Here is an 11579-nt window from a genome sequence, read left to right on the forward strand (position 1 = left end):
CAAATTTCCAAAGTAATTTTCATTTTGATCCAAATAACCCTACTAATCCAAATGCTCAAAGAATGTTATTTTATAACATACCTAACCAACCAATGCATCCAAACCAACAATTTCTACAACAATTTCCAAATCAATTTCCAAACCAAAATTACACACAACCATTCTCAAACCAATTTTCAAACCAAAATTTGCAACAAATTCCCCAAAATTATCCATCTAGTTTTATGTTCCCGATGTCACAACATTATGGTGTGAACCAAATAATTCAAAATAGTCCAACAACTCCTGAGGGAGAAAAAAGCAGTAACTTAACCCCACCCGATGATCCAAGGGTTCCACAACAAGGTAATGATGATGTTGACGGTGTAGGTGATGATGATGTTATTGAAGCTCCCCACGGGAGCAACACTGTTGTCAGGGCAGAAAAATGGGGTGCAAAAGAAGATGATGCGCTCGTTTCGGCTTGGGTAGAATGTTCAGTTGAAGATCCAGAGACGGCAACAGATCAAAGTTTGGCCATAATGTGGAGGAACATACAATCCCTTTATGATCAAGCCAGAGAAGAAAATCCATCCACCATGCGCCCTAGAACTTTAAGATCTATGAAAAGTCGGTGGGCAAGAATAAATAAAGATGTGAGTACATGGGTTGGTTGCTATAGTGAAGCAAAAAAAAGGTATATGAGTGGTACCAACACTCATGATAAAATGACCGAAGCTCATGAAATATATAGAAGGACGTGTAATGGTTCACGCTTTGGTTTAATTGGTTGTTGGGAGATGTTGTGAGAGTTAGACAAATGGAAGCCAATAGACCTGGATTTACCTTCTAGTGATGGTGGAAATTCGAAAAGATCAGAACCAGATACTCCAACTGATGAAGGTCCAAAAACTCATACTCGTCGCCGTCGTCCTGACGGGGTGAAAGCATAAAAAAGAAAAGGTAAATCTATTGTCAATTCTGGAATTCAAATAGGGGGTAGTTCTGAAATTAAAAATTTAGAGTCGTTTACCGAAGCCCTATTAGAGATGAATGTGATGAAAGGTCAACACAAAGATGTTAATGAAAGGCGAATCGATGTAGCAGAACGTATGCTAGAGTATCAAAAGGAGCGAGATGCCATCAAAGCTCGGAAGAAACAAGAAGAAAAAAGGTTCAAGCTATTTAGTGTCCTTCTTGCAAAACCAATTCTATCTGAAGAAGAAAAGGAAATATATCTAAAATTAAAGCAAGAATTTGCACATCTTCTAGGCTAGTTTAAATATCAATTAAGGTAGTCAAACTACATGTGTATTATTCTAGTTTTAATTGATGTAATGTTACTTATATTGTTTTAACAATTTCCACTACAAGAAACAGGTTGTATAGCGACGGAATTTCCACTACGAAATATGCGTAATTTAAATGCTCTTTGTTTATTACCCAATAAATTATTTCTTGTAAATAATAATAATATAAAATTAGCTCCATAATGAGAAATGTTGTAAAATATGACCGACATGCAATGCTACATTGAAATGTCACATGTTGACAGAAAATCTGTAAGCAATATCAGAGAATCTCATCTTTCACTGTTATGTGTACCCATACATTGAATTGTCATACAAAAGAAATCTACAAACCTTATCAGAAATGTAATCTTTTTGAGTTGTTTATCCATTCAATGAATTACAAATGTAAAAAATATGTAAACCTTATCGAAAATCATATCTCTTATACTTGTGTGCCCATATATCATAATAATTACTAGTTATTTGTTTTGAATAATTTTAGAAGTTATAAATAAGGGGGCTACACTTCATATTTCAATACATAAATATAAGTATTATTTCTACATAAAAAAAAAACCTCTCTCTTCCTCTCTACCAAAAAATATTACAAAATGAACTCTGATTCAAATTCTTCTAGTTCATCTAGTTCAGGGTTATTTGATTACATGGTGAACGACTATGTAGAGTGGCATGAATCAATTACCCAAAGGCGAAAAGAAGATGAATTGATCGAGGAAGCGATCAATATAGCTGTTGTTCTCTTTGTAACATCACCTTACCAGGTCCCCTTCACTCTTGAACCTACGTACCAAAGGTGGTATGTACCAAGAGATCGAGAATATGTTGATATTCAGTTATATAACGATTACTTTAGTCCCCAACCATTGTACCCTGATAATATGTTTCGTCGACGGTTTCACATGCGTAAGAATGTGTTCACACGCATTGTTAATAAACTAAGCGAAAGTGATGTTTACTTTCAACAAAGGTCGGATGCCATCGGAAGACTAGGTGCATCCCCCCTCCAAAAATGCACTGTAGCAATTTGAATGTTAGCATACGGTACATCTGCCGATCCGATGCAGTTGACGAGTATCTTAAAATTGCGTCAAGTACTGCAAGAGAAGGTCTTGCTCACTTTGTTGAAGGGGTCATAGCTCAATTTGGACCAGAGTACTTGAGGAGAGCGAGTACTATGGATACTGAACGACTCCTCCGTGAAAGTTATGTTCGTGGATTTCCTGGTATGATGGGCAGCATTGATTGCATGCATTGGGAGTGGAAAAACTGTCCGCGTGCATGGAAAGGAATGTATCAAAGTAGAAGTAAAACAGCAACGGTGATCTTGGAGGCTGTTGCTTCGCAAGACTTGTGGATATGGCATGCTTTTTTTGGCACCCCAGGTTCTTGTAATGATATAAATGTCCTCCAACGGTCGCCGATGTTCTTTGATATATGTGAGGGAAAAGCTCCAGAGGTTACCTTCAATGTCAACGGAAATACATACAATATGGGTTATTATCTTACAGACGATATCTATCCGAAATGGGCAACATTTATCCCAGCAATCAAACATCCACAAACTGGTAAGCACAAATTATTTACCAAGAAGCAAGAGAGTTATCGAAAGGACGTTGAACGTGCCTTTGGAGTGTTACAAGCTCGATTTGCAATAATACGTCAACCAAGTCTAGCATGGTCGACCGAAATTTTATGGAAAATCGTAATGGCTTGTATTATCATGCACAATATGATTGTTGAAGATGAGCGAGATGGATATTTGCATTATGATGCAACTGAATTTATCAATGATCAACCGCAAAATTTAGCTGGATCACCAACCGGTAACAACAACCAACCATTTACCGTGAGAAGTGGACGATTGGATAGGCTCAATCTAAATGGTTATATGGAAAATAGAAATAATGTTCGTGATAGGGAGACCCATATTGCACTAAAAATGACTTGGTTAAGCATATATGGGGACGTTTCGGCAACGAATGAAGAGATGACCAAAGTTGTTGTTAATGAACATTGTATTTTAATTTTTAATACTTCCTCCGTTCTTTTTTTATCGCATCACTTACTACTTTAGGAAGTTTACTTATTATTGCATCATTTCCTTTTTAGAATAAAAAATATCTATGTTCACACTGCAAATACCCAGCATACCCTTACTTTTTCACACTTACTTTTTATTTTATCTTACATTACATGGACAATTTTGTATTTTTACGTTTCTCTCTCTTACTTTTTCCCACTACCAAATTTTGCCTCCAAAACCCCTATGATGCAATAAAAAAAACGGAGGAAGTAGATGTCTTTTCTATATAAGCTATGTTATTTAAATATTATATTATTTTTGTACTTTTCATTTCAAAAATTAGAAAAAAAAATTGAAACAACTTACATACATAAGTGATTATTAATATTGTTCTATTTAAAATGCTCTAATTAAAAAGAAAAAAATTAACAATGTTTAACTTTTTTTAATTAATTATGTAAGTTCAAAAATTACAAATAAATAATAGAGAGTAATACATGTTTTAAAAAATAATAAATAAAACAAGAGTGAGAAAGAATAAATGATGGGGTAGTATAAAAAAAATTAGGAGAGAGAATGGTGAGTAACCTCACTATTGTAGATAAATAAATAAGGTGACTTATACTAGTAGCTTAAGATAGTGGAAAGTGAGGTGGAAGATGATTTGGAAAAGAGATAAATAAATAAGGTGATTTGCATAGGTGTGAGTAACCTCACCAATGCTCATGCTCTAAGTTAGGTCATAGAAGTTACATTTGCAGGCAATAAGGAGAGATAACAAACATAATAGTTTGTATTAAGAATCCACTAGGCAGGTTAGTTGCAAGAATTCTCAACATGCCATTATCATATGTTTACTTGCATTAGTTGCATACTGCATGCCTAAAGTAGCAGTCACATTGTTCAAATTGCCACCATAGCATAATTAACCTCATTTCAACAATAGCTCTATGTTTTACTCAACGAAAGCGAGGCACATGGTAGAAGTAAACGTTAAACGGCCCGATACTGCAAGAAGCAAGATGATAGAGACTGAAGCAGGATTCTAGCACAGTGAAGGACAAGAGAAGAATATGATAAATAATCACCAAGTTTTAAATATATATCTGTTTATCAAGATTGCACTCATGTAGGTACATCGTGTTGGTACACTAATCATCGATATGAAGATAGATTCTTTAGTGCCTCATCCTTGAATCGTCTCTGGTCTTTAACCATGGACTCGAAAACATCTAGTAAGTTATCCAGCCCCTCTAACTTCTCACTCCCTCCTAGAGCCTCCAATGCGTACACAATGCTCTCAATGGTAGACAAATATCCGGGCTTAGGCTGACGCCTAACTTCACTGAACATGCTCAACTTCTCCATGTCTAATCTCACAGACGGTATAATTTTCAACCATGGATTCTCATTATACATTCTATTTGCCTTTGACCAAGTTCCGTCTAAAACAATCAAGTTCTTCACTTCAAAGTCCACAGCCTCAGCTGGCATCGCCTTCTGTGCAGGAAACAGAAGTGCTGATCCTGGTGGAACCGTGATTTGAAACTCTTCAAATTGTTCTAGTTCTACACTCCCACTGATTTGCTTCTTTTGCAGCTTCTTTACCACAAACCCTCCTGCTAGCGACTCCAGAGCCTCTGGTGACTCGGCCAAATGTTCAAGACTTAGTGTTTTCCCTTCATCTTGCAGCTTCCACTCATGAGAAATGTTGCTGATTTCTCCATATTTACCAATAGTCACACTCATTACAGCTTTAGGAATTTCGGCTTTTACATTTTTACTCGTTGCATCATCACAAACACCAGCAATTTCTGCACCACATTGCTGCAGCAAATGATCATCTTTCTTGGCCAATGCACCACCACTTCCCTCAACATCGAAAATTTCATCGACATTTTCTCGAATACAACCTGAAAACCTCTCAGAATCTGAAATATCAACGCACCCAGCTCCTGAATCAAGATCAGTAACCTGATCAAAACTCCGCTTTCCAGAAACTTTAACCCCTAAACTCTCAGAGGCATTTTCACAAACACTTGACGTGCATACTCCTTCAAACAATATCTCTGTACCATCCAACCCCAATGGCTGAATATCAAACTGAGCTTCAAACATAACATCAGTAACAGTAACAACATCGACATTTTTCAAACCCAGTTTAGCAATTTTTGCAGAATTAAGAGGGTGTTTAATTTCTAAGCTATGCTGAAGAATGGTGACATGAACTTTGTTGTTAAGATTTGGGTTTTTCAGTCGAGTGCAAAGACAGAGAGAAAGAGGTTTTGAGCAAGATGGGCAGGTGGGTCTCTTGGAATTTTGTTGGGATTCCATTTTCAAAGTTGGGATTTTGGAGAGAGAAAAAATTGTTCTGGTAAAAAATGTTGAAAGTTTGCTGGTGCATTGGATGTTGCTGATCTTAGTCTTGACTTGAGACATGAAGCTTGTACTCAATTAGGGGAGTTAATTGGGCGCCTAAAATTTTAACAATATGTTTGCATGTGTAGAATTTTGTTTAGGTAAAGGAATGAAGTGGATGTAAGTCATGTAAGGACTAAAGAGAAGAAGAGAAATTACATCTTCGTATATATTTGTTGTGATACTTTGGTACACCTACTAATCGATACTCGGTATTAGGAAATTCGCTTTGTTCTTAATGGTTTTCACAATTAATTATATGTCACTCCCTTGAGCTCTACATACATTTCTCATCTAGCAATCCTTACACTTGAGTTTCCCATCGCCTCTTTTGTAGACTGTTGCCTAGTTCATAATGGTTATTAACTTAATATAGTCGAAGTCGAGAACTTAAGCTTTACCTTTCTCATATAGTCATCCTTCACTCATATTTCCCACCGGCTTTCTTGTAGAGAGTTGTCGAGTTCATAACGGTTATAAACTTAATCTGAGCTGAAAAATTAAAGTCTACTGCTCTTCCTTTCTTATCAAGCATCCCTTACCCTCTAATTTCTCACCCTCTTTCCATATTGTCAAGTCCAAAACTATTACAAACTTATTTTGTTTAGAGCGAAGACATTTTTTTAGAAATGCAATTGTAAAAGAAGTAGTCTAGATGGCCATTAGAAGTTCAAAACCACTAATAAAATAATAATCTTGATGTAATGATAATATGATATACATTGAATTAGAATAACCAACACAATAATAATCAATTAAGTAAACGGGATGACAACTAAAAATAAAATAAATCTATATAAAACTAGGGGGAAGGCGGAACGATAAGAGATTTCCATTCTTAAAGTGTCACCGACTTTCTAATGGCAATTGAATCCTAACCTTCAAATGAGAAGGTATAATTTTTCCCACTGTACCAAGCTAAACTTGATAATTGAGAATCCAATATGTTAAAAGAAAATTAGTTAGGGATATATACGGCATTTGCTTGTCAATTCTCCACATTCAACAATTTGGATAAAAAAAATTGATGACCAATTTATTACAAACATAAATTATTAATGAAAAACTAGGATGGGAGAGTCGTTGACATCAACTAATTACCCATAAGTCATCATCCATTGATCCATATTATTGCTTCCATTTTCTTAATTTTTTAATTCAAGTATTCAACTACCAAATTGTGCAATAGCTCAAGGTGGCCACACGCCAATACCCACTTTCCCTTTGACCATTTCCAAAATTCCTCGAATAACTCTCTCTCCAATTTCACCGATCTCAAATCAGAAAACCCAGTTCAAGTTTGATCAAGCTTTGAATAATCTCAAATACCCATTTGTCGAAAATGCATGATTTTTGCTTCACAATCCCATATGGTTTGGTTCTTGTATTGGGCGGGCTCATCGGGTACGCCAAGAAAGGCAGTTTGGCTTCACTTGGTGGGGCTGCTGGTGCTGGTTTATTGCTCATTTTAGCTGGTTATTTGAGCCTCAATGCTTTCAAAAAGCGCAAAAATTCATACTTTGCTTTGATTCTTGAAACGGGTATGTTTAATTAATTGTTATTATGTTCAATCTGAGTTGTTTGATTATTGGCTTTTCAATGTTATTTTTTGGGCAATTATGTGTTTAGTTTCTTTATTAGTTATGTTTGGTTGGTTTTTATAATGTGATCATGTGTGTTTTCATCGCAATGTTAACAATATGAAGCTATGTCTTCTTGGAACCTAGCTAGATTTGTGAGAATTGTGACTTGTATTGATTTTGCAGCTTGTAGGATGTATAATTCTTATTGATTGATCTATCGTTTAATGTGAAGAATCATTATCTGAATTGGTTTTTCGCCACTCAGATTTTAGGGAAAAGGATTGTGTTGTTGCTATTCAAAATTTGTTCAACTAAATGATCTTTGTCTTGGTGATAAGATTTAATGACATTCGACCTTTTCCCTGCATTGATGTTGGCCATGACTAATGACATTTTGAGCAGAAATGACTTTCTAGTTGAGGTATTGTGAGGTAAGTTAATTTTCGGGTTTGATCAAGAAGAGCCTATATAGTTATATGAGGTATTGTTAAAAGCAGGGAAGAAAACTGTGCCAGCAATATGACCTGTGTAGTTGTGTGCTAACTATAGATAAGATTTGTGCTACCTCTTTTGGTACACCTCTTAGGCTCTAGGTAAACGAAATTTAGCTGATGAAAGAGAGTATAGCTACACAACAATATGTTGTTTTTGATGTGAAATGTTGATCTAATTTTATGGAAGGGTTTCTATACACTGGTAAGTGGGATTGCTAGTTCTTTTGTTTCCTGAATCTGATTCTGAAAGATTCCATAATCTATCAAACTTCTTGTAAATTGGAGATCTCGGCCTTTAGAGGCTCGTTGATCAGGAGTACCAAATTTTAAATGAGGACCTTTTGAACACATTGGAGCTGTTTATACAAGACTTGTTGAGTTAAAGATTACCGCAATGCGAATTTCATGTAAATTTAGCATATAGTTCAACTTCTAAATGCAGATGATTCCTGATCGTAAATAATGCCAAGGAAAGTGTTCTTGTCCAATGCAATGCACCCATCCTTGCAGGCTTTCTAAAAATTGCAGTTCCTTAACTGTTTAAGATCATGTGTGATGCATTATGAGACTACAAGTACTTCTATGATACTTTTTTATCTGGATAAAGTTCGGCAAACATGCAGAAGAAACTAGTTTGTATTTGAATGTTTTATGTTTGCAATAGTAACACTTACATACTCTTATACGAGTATGTATTTTTGCTTCTGGTAGTTGTTCTCATACCTTGAATGCATACAATTTCTTCCATACTTCCTTGCCTATAAATAAATTATATTCAAGAAAGACAATAATAAGGATTGAAAGTTTGAAATAGCTGGCCTACTTCTGATGATAGTTGAAGAAAGTTAAGAAGCGATCATAATTTCACTTTAACTCAGAGATATAAAACATGGCCATTCAGCTTTCATTCTTTGAATGAAATATCTTGAAGCATAGTATTTGAAGTTTGAACTATCTATCTATCTGAACAGTGACTGCAACTGGACTCACATATGTTATGGGACAGCGCTATATGGAGACATCAAAGATAATGCCTGCTGGAGTAATTGCCATGATCAGGTACCTTGATTAGAAAACTCCATAATCTGTTGTTCTCTTTGCATTAGTAGCATGGCTTCCTTGCATCTTCATGGTTTTAAATCCATAAAGAGTTTTCCATGAAATTTAAAGGAGCCTTGGATGATGTTGCACTTGTAAATCATTGGCAAAATGTTACCCCAACTACATGTCGTTTTAAGAATTTTTATACATTAAGAATTTGAATAAAAATCGGTTTAATTTGCATTACATTTAATATGTGTATGTTTTTCTAAATTGGTCTACATTGTTAAATTGCTAATGTTGATTTGACATACAATATTGCATTATATATTATTGTAAACTACTTGTATCTTGGATCAAAATGAAGTAGCTAGAACAACATATATTCTGGAACAGATGAAGTACTCTTACACAGTTAAACCAGGAAGATTTCATGCATGAGCACTTAAGATTTCACAATATGAGGTTTAGAATACATAATTAAATATGTTTATTTACGGAGCCTATGATTAGTCACTTTGAAAAACTATGATATACAAAGTAACTCATAATCATAGGCTATGCTAACATATGTTTAATTGATGCATGTGTTAATTAAAACATCTCTTTCCAGCTCCTTTGCTCGATATTATTTCTTCCTTTTCTGATAGATTCTCATCCATCTCTCATTCTTGTTATTTGCAGTGCATTCATGACTGCCTTTTATGCTTACAAGGTAGCAAGTGGTGGCAACCATTTTCCAGCTAAGGCTGAATAATGATAGATTATACCATTTTCAAGTCCAAAAGTTCTGTTGACTGCCCTACAGCACATTTCTGTTGCATACTAGTAACATTCTTTTTCTTACAGCTACTGTGAATCCTAGTTATGTGTAGAGAAGTTAAGATCTCTAATATATGTAAGATGTATTTGTATTGAAATATGACAAATGTATGTGTATCCGAGATACTAATTTTTCGTAGAAATGAAATGATGAATTGATTTCTAGTTTACCACTGTCTGATTCTGCGTACAACTTTCATTCTTAGTGACTTCAGAGATGGCCAATTTGCCTTGCCATTTTGCCAATATTACTTATTTTTGCTTAGGAAGAGTAAGTTATCCTATAAAAACTCTGCCTAGTTTGACCCTGAGATAGATGCATAACAGAGAATTGTCAAAGATTTACTACTGTCTTGGCATTTGGCCTTTAAACTATTGGTATGATGAATTTCTGCCCCATACAGCCCAAATGATTGGGGTTTTTCAAAGGTATGTACGATGAAAAGTTATAGACGATGAAAAATTGTTAAGAGTAAAAGTTCAAGCCCCCAGTTAGTGAACTGATATAATCCTTTATCAGCTTAAATTTGGATCAGTAAAACTTATTAGACAACTGCTTATTACATACTGAATCGTTATGAAAAGATGCAATTCTGCTGTGTGCCGTTATGTTGGAGCTTAACAAGTTCGGCTTATTCAGTATCAGATCTCAGCGCTTAAAGTAGTTTTTTTAAACCGCAACTTTTGCTCCATATAAGAGAGTACGGATTATTGCAGCAATTACCAGTAAAAATTAAATACGGAATACACTCGTAATGGGTTAAATTCTTGTTGCTCAAGCCATAGTATTCTGTTTCCCTTCAAATTCGCTTAAATACTTGCAGCAAAAACTAATCCTATAAACAATCCAATGGCGCCTGTGTCGCATGTTTTTCTCGAATTATGAACATGAAACTTGGAGGTATTGGAGACAAAACCATTCCCTTTAAGGATCAAGCCATAGTAGATAGATCTTGTTTCTCATGGAAAATGATAGACTTGTTATTTACATAAATTATGTACAATTATTTATTTGATTTGGTTCCTGTTAAAAAATAGGGGAAAAAAAAAAAAGGTTTTTTACTTTGATCAAATAATGTCTAATATCTGGAATCCAAATTTAATTCAAGATATGTAAAAGGAACAAGTTGTCATGTGAAGACAATCGATAAGCTAGCATGCAACAAGCTTAATAACATGTGCGCTAGATAAGAAGTGCATGAAAATTGCTAATTTAGTCAAAGTTACTAATAACTAATCATAAATTAACATTAAATCACATCATAATTCATAAACATGATTTGTTCCAACTTATTGAAAACTCTTAGGGTTATATATGTAGCCACAATGTATGATACTACTACATGTTTATCCAGACAAGTTGTTTTTTGAACAAAGGAAGCAATTTCACCATCATATCAGATAGCTAAATCGTAATGAAAGACACCACATAACGAAAGAGAGTAGCATAATTACAAGTAAGATGCTCAAATCTATGCGTTGATTGCAGGACATCTCTAATGAGCATGATCACATCCTTAGCCATCGCGAGAAGAACTCAAATGAAGACCTTGGAACTGCTAGCCACACAAACGAGGGCTTGGATGCAGAAGTGTAAAGAATGCAAGCTGCACGTACTCTATCCCTTTATAAATGGAATTTAAATGTGAATGTTAACACGGTAACAAATTAACTATGCTACTACAGTACTACTGCAACTTATTCTATGCTGTTATAAGCCTGTCGATATTAACTTTGTCAATATCAAGGACGTACAAAATTCCTGTATATAGTGAAATACAACTGATCAATTGTGAATGATCTTCTCAGCGAAGATATGCAGGAAAATATGTGGGAGCTATTGCTCCAAGATACAACTAAAGATCGATTGTAACCATAACTGAAGAATCAATTTGAGATATCACTT

The 11579-nt window shown here is 35.0% G+C and overlaps 4 protein-coding genes across 4 annotated transcripts; 3 read left to right on the forward strand and 1 right to left on the reverse strand.

Moving 5' to 3' along the window:
- The first annotated feature begins 233 nt into the window (after positions 1–233).
- Positions 234–788, forward strand: LOC110720721 (glutathione S-transferase T3-like). The gene has a single exon (XM_021899767.1). The coding sequence runs from the start codon at positions 234–236 to the stop codon at positions 786–788; it is 555 nt and encodes a 184-aa protein (XP_021755459.1).
- Positions 789–1882: 1094 nt separating this feature from the next.
- On the forward strand, positions 1883–4235 carry LOC110720723. Its single transcript, XM_021899768.1, has 3 exons — positions 1883–2282; positions 2357–3307; positions 4183–4235. Exons 1-3 carry the CDS (start codon positions 1883–1885, stop codon positions 4233–4235), a joined length of 1404 nt encoding a protein of 467 aa, XP_021755460.1.
- Positions 4236–4371: 136 nt separating this feature from the next.
- On the reverse strand, positions 4372–5883 carry LOC110720980. Its single transcript, XM_021900090.1, has one exon. The coding sequence runs from the start codon at positions 5752–5754 to the stop codon at positions 4471–4473; it is 1284 nt and encodes a 427-aa protein (XP_021755782.1). The 5' UTR covers positions 5755–5883; the 3' UTR covers positions 4372–4470.
- A 988-nt stretch (positions 5884–6871) lies between these two features.
- LOC110720981 (protein FATTY ACID EXPORT 5-like) lies at positions 6872–9843 on the forward strand. The gene is made up of 3 exons (XM_021900091.1): positions 6872–7274; positions 8782–8869; positions 9536–9843. The coding sequence occupies exons 1-3, from the start codon at positions 7076–7078 to the stop codon at positions 9606–9608; spliced, it is 360 nt and encodes a 119-aa protein (XP_021755783.1). The 5' UTR covers positions 6872–7075; the 3' UTR covers positions 9609–9843.
- Positions 9844–11579: the final 1736 nt, after the last annotated feature.

The sequence above is a fragment of the Chenopodium quinoa genome, unplaced genomic scaffold (genome assembly GCF_001683475.1).
Source record: "Chenopodium quinoa cultivar QQ74 unplaced genomic scaffold, ASM168347v1, whole genome shotgun sequence".
NCBI lineage: Eukaryota > Viridiplantae > Streptophyta > Magnoliopsida > Caryophyllales > Amaranthaceae > Chenopodium > Chenopodium quinoa.